Source organism: Brachyhypopomus gauderio, chromosome 16, assembly GCF_052324685.1.
Source record: "Brachyhypopomus gauderio isolate BG-103 chromosome 16, BGAUD_0.2, whole genome shotgun sequence".
Lineage (NCBI taxonomy): Eukaryota > Metazoa > Chordata > Actinopteri > Gymnotiformes > Hypopomidae > Brachyhypopomus > Brachyhypopomus gauderio.
The window spans coordinates 10,918,198-10,937,036 of NC_135226.1; the positions used below are offsets into that span (position 1 = coordinate 10,918,198).

At 42.3% G+C, this 18,839-nt stretch overlaps 1 protein-coding gene across 3 annotated transcripts in view; it reads right to left on the reverse strand.

The window, feature by feature from the left end:
• Positions 1-351: 351 nt before the first annotated feature.
• The window catches only part of LOC143477188 (leucine-rich repeat and fibronectin type III domain-containing protein 1-like protein), a 107,464-nt gene continuing 88,976 nt past the window's right edge, over positions 352-18,839 (reverse strand). The window contains exons 4-7 of one of the 3 annotated variants that reach the window (XM_076975709.1): positions 16,684-17,331; positions 14,552-14,645; positions 13,814-14,172; positions 352-719 (exon numbers count right to left, since the gene is read on the reverse strand). In XM_076975709.1, the coding sequence (XP_076831824.1) occupies positions 14,573-14,645; positions 16,684-17,331 (721 nt within the window). In that variant the 3' untranslated portion in view covers positions 352-719; positions 13,814-14,172; positions 14,552-14,572. The remainder of the gene's footprint in view (positions 720-13,813; positions 14,173-14,551; positions 14,646-16,683; positions 17,332-18,839) is intronic. The other 2 variants (XM_076975710.1, XM_076975711.1) reach the window with 2 other exon arrangements.

Consider the following 18,839-nt stretch of genomic DNA (forward strand, 5'->3'; position numbering starts at 1 on the left):
AGAAAAAATGAAACTCAATGTGTTGACCCATAGTCTGCCATCTCTGATTTAATATGTTTTGAGAGAGGACTTCATGCTGTTATCGAGATAAAAGAGTGCACAGAATATTAAATGCCAATGTGGCAATAATTGTGGTAGATGATTTTGAGGTTGGTTTGTCTCATATTTTCAGTGTAGGGTTAGGATGATAAACAACACTGCATAATGGAGCAGGATAAATATAACCCCCAAAGTATAATGACAGCAGCATGGTCATGGAATTATGGAGATAACTCATTAGACTTATGTGATAGGTGGAACCTCTCAAAACTAATAATTAGCAAAAATATCAATGAATCCACTCTTATTTTATTAAAAAAATTACACACCATAGAAATTACATGTATAAAACTATAAGATTTGAAATTGATTATGTACAGTTACAAAATAAACTGACAAATAAAAACAACAGAACAATCAATAAAGGAAGAAAGAAAACATGTATGCTTGGGCTCCCAGTTGGTTTGTTTGTTTGTAGTTCTAAAACTTGTTTCAGTTCTCACCTTGAAACGGAGACTGACTGACTGACATAGATGCTAGAGGATATAGAAGAGTGAAGAGGAGGAGGTCAGAACCCAGAGAACTTCCTTTACCTCCATATGAAATTTTACTTTACCTCCCTCCAGTTGAATGTCTTCATAATGGTAGTCTGTCTGTAAGGATTGGGAGAATGTGAATACCTAAAGAAAAAACACAGACAAAATCACACTGTGGATTGTGTCAGAGGTTAAATATTTAGACAATATATAGATTTTCTTACTCTTTAGTATGGGTAATGCATTCACTTGGTCTACATTCCTGACACATAATACCTGCTCTCCAAGAAAAAGCTCAGCGGTGACAATATAGTAGAAAACTATGTATAGTGGTGAAAATAGTTTACCAGTCATGAAAAACGGACCCACACGGATCTGTGCTGTATAATCAAATGTGTCCTGAGGGGCACATAATTAACTAAATAATATTCTATAGAGCAACACAAACACTTTGTTCTCTACCACAGTGATACAAGGACTATCTCACAGAGTCCTCTTCATGAGGCAGTGGGGAGTGGGGGCTTGCAACTAGGGGTGTGACGAGACACTCAGCTCACGAGACGAGACGAGACATGATATTGGGTTCACGAGAACGAGACGAGACAAGATTTTAAGTCTAAAATTACAAATTATATGACTGGACAAAAGACTTATTTAACTGAGTTACACATGCATTTTGAAATGTTTTATTATAACATAAATACAGTATAGAAAAAAAACTATCAATGTTCTCATGCGTACAGCGTGAGAAAGAGCAATCGCCTTGCCGAGATGGGCGTATCATACACAACACTCCACAACACTCCACTGTGCTGCCACTGCTCCTCTGCGCACCGCACAAAATAAAATAAAAAGTTGGTCGTAACTCAGGTCCGTCGTTAACCAGACCCGTCATTAAGCGGGGACTCACTGTATTATGTGCAAAACAAAAAGTTCTTCTCTGTCAATACAGAGTGGAAATAGTGCAAACAGAGCCTTACCAAGTATGTCACTGAATTTGCTGCAACTACACTGCCATGTTCATTTTTAAGAATATTAGCATGTCCACACTGCTCCCGATATCCTTTGCTGTCTCAACTTGCCAAAGCGCCTTTCTGTCCCTTCTACCTCTGTTCAAGTGAGATATGTTGATTTGAGTACTGAGCTGTGGTGGTGCTGTAATGGCGCATTTCCACTAGGGCCTGCTTGGCGTGGTACGGTTCAATACGGATCGATTCGCAACGGAACGGTACGGTCGCGTTGTGTTTCCATTACAATGGTGGACCACCACAATGTGGGTGGAGTCGCTGTTGGCGCTCGGGTTGTAGTGTCGTGACATCATTTGTATGCGACCACAACACCGGTTGATGCCCCTTAACACATACCATTATTGTATCTTATTTATCTTTATCTTTATTATTGTATGTGGTTGCTCTAATTATTGATAATAATTTGGTATTACTCAAACAGGCTGAACACACCCTGCATAAAAAGCATCAGTCATACAATCAAATGAAATCAAACTTTATTATGAAATATAGATATTTAAAGTACAACATATGTAAATAATATAGTTATAGTTAAAAAAAGTGCAAAAAGCAAATTACCTAAAAATAACGTATAGCTTTATATGAAAAAATATTTATAGTACTACAAGCAACATTTTGTGTGCTTTTACTGGCGTCTGTCTCGCATGATGTTCACAAGTTCGCCAAGCACCCCGAGGAAAGCCCGGTTGAAGGAAACATTTTCCGCCAACTCCGCTCGCCTCGTCAGTGGAAGGGGAATCTTGAACGTAAAAAATAACAAATATTAAACACAAGTATTCCCGTAAAAGCAACAATGATATAGCGTAACTGCACAAACTGTGTAGCACGTCATCGCTGCCCATGCTTCGTTTATGGCTACAGCTAACTAGCAACTAGCAAGGCTAAGAGCTAGCTATTGTACAGTAGTGACTGTGGTGGTAACATTAACTACAAACACAGCTCTAAATTCCTGCGTTTACAATAGATGTGTTCATATTACATCTTTTACGAGCCTAGTAGTAAAACTGTGAAATCACAATACACTCACCATTCTCCGTGGCCTCCAGCACCAACATTGTCGTGTCCAGCACGTTTTCTCTTCCGTTACTGGCTGGCCGGTGACCGTATATGACATCCATTTGCTGGAAACATTTCCAGTCTTTGCGGTTTGCTCCGCTGCGTCCGTTATGGTCCTTCACCGCCCGGTAATCGCTTTAAGCTTTTTTAGCTTGGACCGACCGGCACTGCTGAACGGGCCGCTGGTAGCCATGAGTGGCCATTAGCGCAGAAACCTCGCTAAAAACCTTTACATTTCTAGTGGCCCCGTCCAGTTCGCCCTGGATTTTTTGATCGCTGATTATTAACAGAAAGGTTTGTACCTCGGCGTTCGACCAGGGAACAGACTTCGCTCCTTGGGTTTTAAAAATGGCTGAGGAGTCCATAGCATAGCGGAGGAGTCGCTCTCCTGACGCAACCTGTGACGACACTCCCTGGCCAATCAGTGTCATGCTGTTCCTCCACGTCACAGAACTGTACCGCTTCGGAACGGTTAGAACCTCGAGCGAGTCGGTATGAAAGTAGTACCCAAAGGGGCCGGCTAACTGGGAACTGGTACTAATGGAAACACTCACAAACCGTCGCGAATCGAACCGTACCGCGCCAAGCAGGCCCTAGTGGAAATGGGCCATAAATGTCTCTGTATCAAGCTCGTATTGGCCGCGGTGTACGCCATTATTTTCATACAATGTTTGCATATGGTCCGTGTCTTACAGTCACTCTCTTGCCATGTATCATTTACGCCAGGTACCCAAAATGCTGCCAAACAAACAATTTGAAAGTGGTGGGGGCATCTTCAATAGTAATACCTGTATTTTCCGACGTCATTCTGGCTGCTTGCTGGATCACAAATCTCGCGGAGTTACGTGACACGAGATCTCGTCACACCCCTAATTGCAACCATTGCACAGTTACAGAAAGTTAGATAAATCCAGTTAGAAACAATTGAGTTCCTGATTTTGTCTAATTAATTCCATGTTGTTTATTTACTAATTATCCTTTTTCTTGCGCAATGTTTGCCTGACATACCAACACTAAGGAGGGCAAGTTTTGACAGTTCTGTTGTACTGTAATGTCTGAGTATAATAATGTATTATAAGTACACAATAATGTAAATATGAAGAACATCCTACTTCTAAAGATTTAAGGGGAAAATTTAAAATTGTTTTAATCTAACCTTCTTGACACTTGGTATGTTAGTAGTCAGGTACAATTTTGAAATAGAAGTCCTTTCTTTGAAATAGAAATGTTAGTCATTGGACCAGTATATCCATTCTAATAGCCCAGCATGAACAAATTAGGCAGCACCACTCTCTGTGATGCAATAACAAAAGGCCCATGGAAGTGCTGGGTAACTGAGTGTTTTAAAAATGTGAAGATCAGCATAAGCTGATAAGCTAGCTGAATGCACAGACAGGTTCTCTCCATTCTCGAGTAATAACACACCCCCAATCTAGTGCAGGCAGTGTACAGACAAATGCCAACTTGTCACTAGATTGTCAATAGAGCTGCAGTGTCTTCAGTGACTGCATTAGCTTGACCCAAGTATCAGTGGGCCACCGAGAACATGGTGTTTGTGAGTGTTACATAAGTAATAGGAAGTGCACCCTCATGCATTCTACAGAAGAATACTGACAACACCTTGACTTTACAACAATGTACAACAATACACCCACACAGTAAAGCATCCGCAGAAACTGCTGTTGGTGTGTCTCAGGATAATGAAGCATTAGAACTGCTAATTTCAAGTGGTGCAATGTTAACTGAGGCACTAATCCTCACATGCTTCATAAGCAGGGCATGTTTGTCACAGCTGTGCATCTCCTAAGGCAGTCTACACCTCCCTGAAGTCTAAGACACCTCTGGAGTCTAAGGCTGAAGGTGTCAGATGATGTCTTGCATTGTGCCACATATACTCACAATAGTCACACAGCCTTGCATAAGCTATCAAGACTTCACAATGTCACAGTATAGTGTATAAAAAAACAATACAATAAAATATATGTGTATATGTGTGTGTGTGTGGGAGTGTGTGTTAGTATGTGTGTGCATAATCAATATATGGTCACATGTCAGGTATTAATACCACCTACCAAGTTAGAATTTTGCTCACTAGATTATTATTTAATTTGCATTGATCAAGCACAGGGATGTAAACCAAATCCAAGTTCACTGGACAAAAATGAAGCAATGAAGCCTCATAATAAAAGAATATAAGAAGCCTGTTATTAGTTTTATAGCAATTTATAGAAAAAAATTATATAATATAATTATATAATTATATAATATTATAACAACAACAATGTAAGTAGAGAAACAGATATTGATCATCTTCAAATCATAAATGAACAACTTTGCAAATGAAACCAACTGTTTCTTTGAAGAACCTCAACAAATCCCTCATAGTTAAGTAATTAAAATAATTCCTAATACCCTATATTTAAATGCTTTCTGTAATCAAAGGGCAACATTAAAGTTAATTTGGCTTGCTAGGCTGGAGTGTGTTTGTGATCTTGGGTGTCAGACATGCGGCCTTTCAGAATCCTATTACACAGCCTGACTTTGTCTTCAGCTTTCATTATGATTCATAGCACTGCACCGAGTTTCTCATCAGCAACTATTGATTATACAATTACTTTCTGTCTGACTTTAGATATCAAGCAGGAGTCGCAGCTCATAAATCTGGTGGATGTCTGGGCAATCGTTGGGAGGTAATCCAGCATGACTCTCCTGACCTCTTTAATAAAACAGCAGTATAACATGCAAATGACCTTCTGTTGCTGGTCCAACCCACTACTTTCCTAAAGAACCAGGGAGGACCTTGGCTTCATGTGTTATGGCTGTAAATGATGAAAAAATCTTTACAAGTTCTCTGTAGGAGAGCACTGCTAAATCTTTATCACACACACACACACACACACACACACACACACACACACACACACACACACACACACACACACACACACACAAAAATATATTCTGCGGTTCCAACTCCCCTAGCTCTGCCAGGAAGCAGGAAGCATAATTAACCCGGAGTAGCCATGCTTTGCCAGTCCTCCAGGGCTCCGAGTTTTCACTGCTCTGGTTCTTACTTTAATTGTATTATTTATCGTTATTATTATTATTCCTGACAGAAGTGTGATTCGGAAAGTCTGATGACTGCCATACATCATTCCTGTCCTGTGATAGACTGCATTCAATTATAGGCCTTTGGGGACACTCTCATTGGAATGGACCTTTTGTCATTTTCTAGTTTTTGAGAATTTTTGTCAGCCTTTAATTAAAAAAAAAAATGACCACCTGGTTACTCAGTGGCTGGATGTGTTCAGCTGATGGAACATTCCCAAGACACTTAAGACACTTGGCTTAATAAAACTCCAGGGCTGGTCTTGACTTGCTCAGAATGAAGAGCTGGACTACAACCTCATAATAGCAGTATATTCTATAGTACTCTACGCATACAGCTACTTAGGTTCAGGTCTAAAAGGTTGCCACAGCCATAGCTAGTGAGCCCCCAGCCCTTGCAATGGGGCAAATGGGTAAGGTGTCAGTAGCATAGCCATAGGGCTGAGTACCGTTCAGCTCAAGTTCACAGGTTTGCCCCACTCAGCGATATACCAGCTCAGCAACCTGCTAAAAGAGCTCTGGTTATAGGAGATTCACAGCTACGACATGTCAATATAGCGACCCCTCTAGAGACACCAGCAGGCAAAGTCAAATGTATACCAGGGGCTAGAGCACCTGACATCAGGGCTAACCTAAAGGTGCTGGCTAAAATTCTCCAAGAAAGTTATACATGTCAGCACCAATGTTGTGGGGTTGAGACAGTCAAACATAGAGTCAAAAGATAGAGGTGTGTGAGTTAACAGGGAAAATGTCAGATGCTGTACAATAAAAAAAAGCACTTTGTAACTCGCTCTGGATAAGAGCGTCTGCTAAATGCCATAAATGTAAATGCATAATTCTCTGGCCCAATTTCATTTTCAGCGTGGCGCCGAAACCTACAGCAGTTTTTGGGTGCTACACTGCTGGATGTCTAAATGGTGCTCAGAAAACAAAGTGGGTTATATAGACAACTGGATATGTTTTGAGGGCAGACCTGGCCTTTTGAAGCTGCTCTCATTTCTAGTAGCATATCCACTAGACTTAATAGTGGTAGTGTAGTAGTAGTTAATGGGGACTGACAAACCAAAGCCAAGGCCAGGAAGTAGACAAACAGGCTAAACCAACCGTCTGCGAGTTGCAAGGAGATGTCAGCTAGGTTATACTGGATGATGAAAATTGGAGCCAGAGCATGCGTATTAGAACCGGTAGGCAGGATAGTATCTCCGCCCCAACTTTGATCACATTCCTTAGGATACGCCCACCAGTATAGATGGGGTCACGCATACGGACTGTGTCACCTAGCTAGCTACTACTGAACAAAGATATTGTTTCACTTAACACTAGGACTGCAAACGCCATGAAAATCTTTGCGAGGAAAATCAGCCACCGAGTAGCCCACTTCCCCGCTGTGAAACGATTAGTGCCCTTTGTCTTGCTAATGACATGGTACGCGTTTGAAGCAGAGACCATATACAGTCTCTGGTTTGAAACGCCGACCCCCACTCTCCTTTCCAAGGAAAACCAGCTTGGCCAGCTCATCTGTATAGCACTTTTGACACAGCTTCAAGAAGCAGTTCAAGTTACAACCCTTGAATCTATGCTACTTACTTTATAGCGCAAAGGTAATTATTCCTATGCTGAATATGAATCCTTTGGTTTGAATCTCTCTTAGCACAAAACATTCTAACTGAAATAAATATTTGCGCTAAGGAATAAATAATGTATTTGTAGTAGGCGTACGTTTTGTGCGATTTTCACTAGGCAAACCAGACACTGACTGTAACTGAAAATGTAAAAGTGAAAAAAGCTATTGGCTAACAGAGCCAAATATAAAAAGCACGGTTAGTTTGATGAATGACTTCAACTATATATACATAATTAATCTTGTATGTGTATACCGTATATATACCGTCTCTGGTGTATACATACACAGACACACATATATACACTGTCTATGCTTCAAGTACATTTAGTTCAATTCGCTAAACTATGAACTAGTTAGCACAATTTGCTAACCTGAGAGGATAGGATTTAAAGTTAACATCTGGCTAGCTAGTCAAATATCTAACTGAGCTATTTACCGAAAGAACTGCAAAGAACTTGACCCCAATGGTCTGTTACAACACTTTACTGCAGAACAAGACATTGAGGTGTGGTATAAAGACACTTTTGACATTTTACAAAATAAACAAAGATAAAAGGTTTCAATCACCTTATCGCCACAACCCTTTAAGTAACACTTAATAACTTCTATAAAATCTGTTTATCGTGGAGAAAAACACCGGGAGATATACTAACGCAATGGGGTCTCATAGAATTGACAAAATATAATTGCTCAAAAAACGTGTATTTTACGTGTAATAAAAATTCAAAGATTCTCGTCCAGGCCGTTCACTTACATGGGAATGGGTGGGGTTAAAAGTTGTACTGCAGCCAGCCACTATAGGGCAGCTGACACACGGAAGCTTCACTTTTCACTCGTGTCGTACAGTCCACTTATATCTACAATCTCTGGCTGATTATAGTTGCCGATTTTAATATCCACTTTGAAAATTTACATTACTCTTTTAGCATAAACCTTCAAGCAATTCTTGATTCAATTGGTATCACTCAGAATGTGGTGGGTCCTACGCATAAGTAGTCATTCCTTAGATTTAGTCTTATTGTTTCGTATTGACAATCAGTTTAGCAGTACTTCCTCAAAGCGAGGCCATTTCTGATCACTTCCTCATAAAGAACAACAACGGTATTCATCAGCCGTCCCACTACCAAATTAAATGAACTATTACCGTATTTTACAGACTATACGGCGCACTGTATTATAAGGCGCAGTCTGAATTACGGGCTCTATTTCTGTATTTGATACACGTATAAGGCGCACCATACTGTGACGGGCGGGGGTGAGCAACAAAAAGGAAGCGATCACGCCAAGTCTCAGGGAAAAAGGATGGTTTAATAGAAAGTGTGCAAACCTAAAACCCGTGCACTATCTCCAAATTAAGGATATAATGACCAGCGGTCAACTGGTACAAAGACAAGACATATATAGGCAAACAAACGACCCTCAGGTGAGACGGATCACGGGCTCCGCCCACCTGAGGGACGCACATGACGTCACCAGACAACAACAACAACAGCCGCTGTGGACGGAGGCGGCCGGTAGGGGGCCGCCTCACCGTGACACATACTATAAGGAGCAGGCTCAATTACGGACTCTATTTCTGTACGGCACTTACCGGTATTCACGGCACCGTATTATTCTGTATGGCACCGTATTATAAGGCACATGCTAAAACATACGGTCTACAAGAAAAGTAAAGGATGCGAAACTGTGATTTTTAATTGAAGTTTACTTTACTACTTGACAAAACACACAAACACACATTATTTTTACTCACTCATCTCCCACAAATCCATCAAAGTCCTCATCCTCTGTGTCTGAAATAAAAAGCTGCGCAATTTCTCTAATGAGCAGTCCGGGTTCCCGCTCATCAATGTCAGAGTCAGGCTCATCGCCAGGCGGCTGTTGATGACGGCAGCGATGATGCCGGCTTTTGCAAAAGCTCGGACAACAGTTACATCAGAAATCTTAGCCCAGGCATACACAATCCATTCACAAACGGTGGCGTAACTCGCCCGCTGCTGCCTCCCAGTTTTAGTAAATGTGTGTTCGCCGTCTATCATCCATTGCTCCCAGGCCTCTCGCAACTTCACTTTAAACGCCCTGTTAACGCCAATGTCCAGCGGACTTTTGTTAATCCTCCCGGAATGACGGCAAGCTCCGAATTAATTTTCTTTACATGGCTTTTAACGTTGTCTGTGAGATGAGCGCGCATGGAGTCACAGATCAGCAGGGACGGTGGTGTGTGGAAAAAACCACCCGGTCTCTTTACATACACCTCTCTCAGCCATTCTCCCATTTTCTCCTCGTCCATCCAGCCCTTTTGGTTAGCCTTAACTATGACTCCGGCTGGAAACTTTTCTTTCGGCAGCATCTTCCTTTTGAAAATTACCATAGGTGGTAGTTTCTGTCCATTACCTTGACAGCCAAGAACAATGGTGAACGCCGACTTCTCATGCCTCATGGTGCGTATCGATACCGTGCTAGTCCCCTTTTTCTCCACAGTATGGTTCACGGGGATGTCGAAAGTGAGGGGGACCTCGTCCATGTTGGTGATGTGGCTGGGTTCGATCTTTTTCTCCGTAATCCTTTTACGACAGTATGTACGGAAAATGGCCAGCTGTTCTTCGTAATCTGCTGGCAGTCGCTGTGCCACAGTAGTCCTTGCGCGGATAGAAAGATGACACCGTTTCATAAAATGAAAGCACCAAGAAGGCCCTCCTTGAAAATCGTCTAGCTTCATGTCTTGTGCTATCGTTGTTGCCTTCAGTCAAATAGTGACTGTCGAGACGCTTCTCCCAGCCGCTCTTTGTTCAGATATCCATTGTTCAAGTTTGTCTTCTAACTGTGGCCACCTCACATTGTTACCACGAAAACTCTGTCTCGACTTCTTTACTTGACGCAGTTCATTTTCCTGTTTTCTCCATTTTCGAACCATATTAATTTATGCCGAATTGTTTCGCAGCTGCTCTATTCCCATTTACAGCCGCATAACTGATAGCCAGTAGCTTGAACTGTGCTTCGTAAGCGTGTCTCTTCACTGGTGCCATATTCGAGGGTTGTGGAAAAACAAATGTTGTTTTGCAGCACACCTGTAGGTAAGCCTAAGTACCGGTACTGTGTATTACGTAGTAATCTCTAATTGGTTTATATGCGAAACGCACATAAATCAATCTGAGAATACTACGGTACGTTAGTGTTAAGTGTTCTCTGATTGGTTTACGTGCGGTACTCAGTACACGTATAAGGCGCACCGTTTTATAAGGCGCACGTCCGATTTCTGGGAAATTTTTGGCTTTTAGATGCACCATATAGTCCGTAAAATACGGTACATCTACTACCGTAGCTGTGCTCATTGATACTTTACGAGATCTGACCAGCAATGATCCACCTGTAGCTCTGGGAAGGGCTAGGGCGTATTACTGAACATGTTGAGACTTCGCTCTGTACTGCTTTAGACAAGGTTGCGCCATAGAAAAACAAACAATCCAAGATTCCTTTTAAAAACTGTATCTAGCCTAACTAGGGCTAGAAAATATGATTACATTAATCCTACTCTCTCTGCGTTATGAAATAGTCTTCCAGCTCCAGTGTGAGATTCTGACACAGTTCCAATCTTTAAATCAAGACTCGAGGCTCACTTATTTAATCAAGCCTCAATGACTGGGGGGCCTTCAAGCTCCAAATCTTCACATGTAGAATAGTATTCTACATGTGAAGATTTGGAGCTTGAAGGCCCCCCAGTCATTGAGTCTTCTGGTAAGCTGAGATGTTGATGTCATGTTATTTGTTCACTCTATTTGTGACAATGCCTTGGGATGAAAGCAATGACTTAGTGATTCCTCATGACTGTGGTCACCTTTAGGCCCCTCCCTTTAGGTATGATGCTATAGATAGGCCTGCCAGAGCCACATGCTAATCACTGATACATGTGCTATATATATATATATATATATATATATATATATATATATGTTTGATTAATGTTCACATACTTAACCTGAGGTTAAACACTAGTGTTCACTAGTGATGGCAGTCAGTGGTGTAGGTATAGTACTAAAGTTCTTACCATATGTACTGTAATGTGGGCCCTGGCCATCTTAGGTGGTACAGCAGAGGCTAATGGGTAAGCCACCATGAGTGATAATGTTAGTAGTAAGACCCAAGTGCTGGACTTAAGAGCCAATTGGGAAGCGAGAAATAAATAAATGCTTAATTGTTTGAGACTGGGATGTTACCTTCACAACCCAACACTACCACTAGACCACAGAGCGTAACTTATAGATGAAAACTTATAGAGAACTAAAACCTCCCCCTCCTATTGTTTTGGGGAAAAGAAACAAAGCATGCCAGTGGAAAACTGGTCCTCTTAAATGCTAAGGAAAGATCAATTTAAGAACAGACTTAATTTCCTAACCAAAAGATCCACAAAAGAAGAAAGATTCTCCCTTTAGATTTTTGAATAAGACAACACCAGGGACGACTCGAGGGAGATCAAACATGGGAAAATCAACTAGAGGAAGAAAGGAAGAAATCGAGTATAGAGAGAAATGAGCTCAAGGGAAAATTCCCCTGGGCTCCTATTGAGAATTACCAGCCAGTCTGAATGTCAGAACACTGAACAAAAGACTCAGCAACACCAGTCTGATTTCCCCAGCTTTATAAAGACTGGCCACCAGGTGAGGCTCATTCACCTTGATTGCCTCGGTGGTCGGTGGCGGTATGGTCTTCCATTCTAATTTCTGTTAGGTCAACGAGAACAGAGGGTGAGTGTCACATAGGGCCAGCTCATCCTTGAGCTCTACACTTAACTCTATAAAAGTCTGTGGAGTAATCGGCAAATGGCCATTTTAGTCTCACTTCCTTACACAGGGTGGTGTAATGTATGGCATAGGGCAACTGTGAACCACTCGGAGGAGGCGCACACATTGGACTGGTTCTTCTATACAGGAGTAGCCCAAGCAAGGGCCCGACTTGACAGGAGGGAAATTACATATGCTATTGTTGCCCTTTCTGAGGGGAACCAAAAGCCAGTGAACACTGAAGAAGGGATCCTGGAGTGGATCCTACCACCACAGCTCTGGTGGTGGTAGATAGAGCTGAAATCGTACAGCAGACTCCTCTCTAATGAGCCACACAGGCAGCCTGCTGTAATACTGCATTGAGACCCTGCAGCTGAGACAGTATTTGCTGCAAGGCCTGATCATGCCTCCCAATCACAGCCCCTTGGATAGTCAGGGCAATCCTAACCTGATCCATATCAGGTAGCTTAGCTGGATGTTTCTGTAACATCATGACTTTCCAGAAGAAGGAATTGGACCCTGGCCATCTTAGATGGTACAACAGAGGCCAACTGGGTGAGTCAACACACACACACTGTGACTTAAAACCAATTGGGAGATGAGATTGAAATAAATACTTTATTAGTTGAGACCAAAATTATAACTCAGGTCGCCGTGTTCGTACAATGATTACCACTACCACAGTTTACCACTAGACAGTAAAATAAAAAATGTAAAACCTCCGCTTATTGTTTCTGTGGAGGAAAAAAGAACAAAGGACACCAGGGAAAAACTAACTCTCTTAAACACTGAGGAAGGATTAACTAAGAAAAAAATGATTTACCAACCAAAAGAACGATAACAGGAAAACAAAAGAAAAATGGACAGATTTATACTTTATCTTAAATTTTGCCAAAATGATTGGAAACGAGACAGACAACTTGAGGGAGAAGAGAAACACTTTAGTAGAGTAGAGTTTGAAGGAAAATTCCTAGGGCTCCTACCAAAATACTGGCCAGTCTGTATGCCAGAACTCTGAACAAAGACTCAGCAAAGTGAGTCTGTTTTTCCAGCTTGTATTAAAGCCTAACAATCAGGTGAGGCTCATTTGGCTTGATTGCCTCCTAGGCTCCCTCTGGTGGCTGATGGTGGTCCAAGCCTGGCGTCCACAGTGAACTGAAGTGAAGCAACTAACCTATCATTTCTTTTCCTTATTCCATTTATAACATACTGTGTGTTTATTTTCAGGCTGTTGCACCATTTTTCTCGATGCTGGTTTGGTCTTCCTCTCATCTACATCTCTGCTGATAATCTTTATCTTTTCCGATCCTGGACATTGAATGGTTTGAGTAACGAATTTATGAACACTTTTAACTGCAGCAAGAAATTTCAGCAAAGCTAAATTATTCATGTTGGTGTTAAATTGTTTCCAAGACCACATCACATCTACTCTAACATTTGTCATGCCAGCTGGAAGACCCTGTTGTTGACATACAGCAGTCAAGACTCGGAGGCCTGGCATCATTCATGTGTCTCATCAGTTGAGAGATACACTCAGAGAATGGCATTTTTATTTGTTTATATACTAGTGTTAGGGTTTGGATTAGGGTTAGGGTACATGATGTTAGAGTTTGAGTTAGGGTTAGACAGCAAACTGGTACTCACCCTCTGCAGGAGATCCATCGTCAGGCTCGGACCGTTCGAGGAATGATGCATACAACAGTATTACAGCATTACAAGACAGTCCTGCCATGGGTTGTTAAAGGCCTTTATGTTTCCAAACAGCCACCAAATGGAAAATGACCCTGTGCTCCAGTTCCTTTGTGTTAAAAGAGTCAATCAGGTCCTTATTCATGTCCTGGTGGAGATAGTTGGATAGTCCCAGGGATAAAGTTTGAAGAGTGGAGAAGGTCCTACAAGAATGTCTTTTCTCCTTTTTATGCTTTTTTAATGTTTTTTTGTTTAGTTTTTGATATATTATTCCATCATTTAGTTCTCCCTGATATCTGATGATGCAGAGAAGTCTGGGGGAGGATAGAACAGGAAAGGAGAAGAAGAAGGCTTAAATTAAATATTACTGAAGAAAAATCAACCGTCCTTATATCTGTTGTAGTGAGTTATAAACTTTAAAAGTTACAAAGTGAACAGATAGTGACTACATCCATCACACCACTTGAGATGGAGACAAGTGAAGAGGCATATACAAGAGGCAGGCTTACACACCCTTTGGCAAACATGGAAGAAATGTGTTAACTTGGAAAAAAATGACAGATAGTGCCATCACAGTGATATCTATTCATCACGGAGCTACTTTCCCCACAGCCACTGCCCCTGGTCACTCTCACTACTTAACATTTCACAACACACGACTGATGAGGAACAGAGACAGAAAGATGTTGATACTTCTCAGGGGTGTGGCTGTCTCTACGGAACAGCAGAAGAAGTCATCAAATCTGAAAGTTGCTCCAGTCTTGCGGAACCTGCGGGCCTGCTGTGCCTGGGAGGGAGAGACAAAGACATGTGAGAGGGGTGTGCAGCCAGTAAGGGGACAGACTGCCAGGGAGTGGACAGACTGCCAGGGAGGGGAGCAGGGGAGGGTCACCGTCACACTGAAGTAGGAGTCAGTGATGGGAAACTAATATGTTATAATGTGTCTTTCATGCAGGTAGATGACTGTTTTGCAGCAGCAGGTGGTGGTTTTTTCTGCCATACTGACAAATTTAACATTAAAAAGACAGAAGGCACTGCCCAAGTCAAACCAAATGACAAAATATATCATATAAATATCACAGAAATATATCACAGTATAATAAACAAACCCACAAAACATATTAGTGGTTGTGGTTTTGATTGGTGAACATGTGCAATGATGTTCCTGAAGGACAAAAAAGTAAAACATAACACTGAATATAGCATCACCGCAGGCACAGACTTGTGTTTTACATTCCACAAATGTATGCATGTTCAGAGGACATTACTTAAATTTTTGTTTGAGGATAATGTTAATATATACTTAATATGTACTATACAATATATTAAGTTATAATATAAATTGTATCAATTACCATTAATAGCAAGTTGTCCTGAATGAACCAGGCAGAATTGTTATTAAATTAACCCCAACTCTAACTCTAACCCCAATCCCAACCAGACTTTTTTGGTGCTGATCATTCAAGCAAAACTAGTACAGTGCTCTAAGGGACCAGCAGGCACAGCAACATAATGGCATAAGTATAGTGTAGCAGATGAAACCACAAGACACATAGAAAAACAAATTCAGATAAATTCATATTCAGATTGAATAAATTCAGATTGACTACTGATTTCCCAATCAACTTTCTCATCTAATAATGAAACAAATAAACATTTCACAATGTGGAATGTGGCTACAAACTAATTAAGTACACTGAATGTCATTATAGCAGTTAGAAATATAGCAGCCAGCATTAAATATTCTGTGTGTTCTGTATGCTAAATGCACATCATATGATATCATATTCATATCATATACGCAGTTAAAACATAGCTACATCCATACAGATGTGGCACACAGGCACACATGGACTAATAAATCAACCCAACCCAATGTAATGATATTATTTACTGACATTAGATGATGCAGTTTGCTCTTTCTGCACCCTAACCCAGTCCTGATTAAATGGATTTGATTATCTTACTGAACTCTGTGAGTGCACTCTCCCATTCTATAACAGCTTAGGCAAAAAGTGAAGTTACCTGATTGGAACTTAACTTCTTTTTAAGGTTCCTAACCTTAGTTTAAAGCTCTTTAAGACAGACATGGATACTGTTCCTTGGCTCACCTATATAGCTCTGCCCCATGCACATGTAAGTTCAGGAATATTTGTTGAAGTTAGTCTGTATTGAAAGTGCAGATACCACAAAGTGACATGTGCCATGGGCACCAAGCAGCAGCTTAATTTCCACAAGCATTCAAGCCAGTTAGAGAAGTAGAGCTAAAGTGTCTGTTAGAGCAGCACGGCTAAGGTGTCTGTTAGAGCAGTATGGCTAAAGTGTCCGTTAGAGCAGCACGGCTAAGGTGTCTGTTGCCTTTGCACTAGCAGTATCATACCAGCTTAGTCTCTCTGTCCTAGCTGTAGGGCTAAAGTGTCTGTTAGAGCAGTACTCTAAGGTGTCTCTTAGAGCAGTACGGCTAAGGTGTCTGTTAGAGCAGTATGGCTAAAGAGTCTGTTAGAGCAGCACGGCTAAGGAGTCTGTTAGAGCAGTGGAGCTAAGGTGTCTGTTAGAGCAGTACGTCTAAGGTGTCTGTTAGAGCAGTACGGCTAAAGAGTCTGTTAGAGCAGCACGGCTAAAGTGTCTGTTAGAGCAATAGAGCTAAGGTGTCTGTTAGAGCAGTAAGGCTAAAGAGTCTGTTAGAGCAACACGGCTAAAGTGTCTGTTAGTTCAGTACGGCTAAAGTGTCTGTTAGAGCAGTGGAGCTAAGATGTCTGTTGCCTTTGCACTAGCAGTATTACACCAGCTCAGTCTCTATCCCCACTTTCTGCAGGATCACTCACTTACTTCCTTGCACATCAGCAGCCATTGTCCCTTCATCGGTGGATAGTGAAGATCGCCTTTTGAGCTCTGTGCAAGTCCTAGAGAGGCGTTTCTGTGTGGGTGATACAACATCCCCAGCACCCATCTCTGAGATCTGCATGCTCTTTTCACAGTCTAGCACCAGCGCCATGGCCACTGAGTCTTTACGAGGGGTGTGGAGTGTCCCGGCAGTCTGCCCCAGGCCTGTGGCCTGCCCCAGGCCCTGCTCCTCCTGTCCTTCTGTGACTTTGGAGCCGGAGCACGGCACAGGCACAGACACCTGCCCTCCGGTGGCATGCGAGCGTCTGCTCATGGCCATGCCTTTCCCCGCTTCTGCCCCTTGTTGGCTGTAGACCTTGTACCGTATCATGAGGATGATGATGAAGACGAGGACGGAGGCCACGATGATGCCGCCGATAATGATGATCATGGTGCCACCCAGGAAGTGAGTGCGAAGCGACTGGCAGTGGCTGTACTCCGTGTCCGTGACAAATGTGACACAGCCTACCTGCCGCGTGGCAGTCAGAGAGGTCATGCCATCGTCATACACAGCCAGCACACACAGGTCATACTCCCGGCCCGCCACCAAGTCTCTCACCAGGAAGTCCTGATTCGTGGACGGGATCATCCTGCAAGTGTGGAGTGAAGCGTCTATTCAGTGCAATGTAGCACTTCAATACAATGTAATATATAAATAGTATTGTACACTATCGCAAAGCAGTTACAAATCCGTAATGAGCCAGGGCCTGTGACTGAACATGAGGAAAAAATCTTAACTATACATAACACAAATAGAACACTTACATCACAGTGCATGCATATCTTAAAATGTCCATGGTGTAGTTTAAAAGCATCTGGTTATGTCCATATATGTATTTACTCCATGTGTTTTTTCGTCACACTCATCTTGTTACCATGATGTATTGCATTTGGTTCTCATTTACATCTAGGTATTTAATGTGTGTTGACGTTGTGAATTGCTGCTCATATTTGTTTGAATTAATAATAAATAATACTGCACTTTAAGGCATAAATTCAGATCAATATGCCTTAATTCATTGCCTTATTATATATATATGTATTAGGGGTGGGCATAGATTAATTTTTAAAATCTAGATTAATCTCAATGAAATCTTGAAATGAATCTAGATGAATCTAGATTAAAATGGCTCATTCAGAATATGCGTGCTACACAAGTAATGACTAAAAGTCAGTTTTTGAGATAGGGTTTCTTCATACAGAGGGTGCATTAGACCAGGGGCTCATCTCCTGTTTCCAAAATGCATCAATGACTGCTTGAGAAAGCTGTTCTGTCACGGTACAGCTCCCGAACCCACCCCTTGGGCGTGTGTTTATGTTGTCTACGTCTAGCCGTCTGCGTATCATCGTGGGTGCAGTTGTGTCCGTGTGTTAATCAGTTTCACCTGTGGCTCATCTCGTCATCACGTGGGGTTTATGTGGTTCGTCTGTTTAATGTGCGTTCGCACAGTGTCCTGTGCTCGTCTTTGTCTGAGTGTCACACGTTTGTTGTATTGTTAGATGTACGCTGATTAAAGTAAGCGCTGTGTTGGAGCCGGTCTTGTCCTTGTCCTTGTGCCTTGTCCTTCTGCCTGCACATAGCGTTACAGAAAGATGAGCCGAAACAGTGATAATGCCAGTACGTTCGTCCCATGCTAAGAAGGTGAAGCGTGCGAGCCGACACCATCACCCCTCTTCCCCTGTGCGACGCCACATTGCTCCCGTGACTGAGGAGGAGCTTGAGCGGGACCCAGTATGTGCGTCCCTGCTGCGGTACGCACGGGAGTCAAAGGAGGAGTCAAAAGCAGAGCAGTACCACCAGGCTGCCCAGCGAGCTTGGCGATTGGGATTCGGCTCCCCAACGAGGGACTCCTCTCCCTTGGCAGCTGGCAGACAGGGGTTTCCCAGTACATCATCTCCACGCCCCCCGGAGGACCCGTTGGTGGTGTATACGGGGATGGTGGGCGTGACCCCTCCGGAGGTGAGTTCGGAAGTGAGGACTCGGGAGAAGAGGAGATAGATGGTGGAGCCGGCTACTCCCCGTCAGTATACTCTGCTCGCACAGAGTGTTACGGGGAGGACGTGAGTCCCCCGCCGTCAGTGTACTCAGCCCCTACTG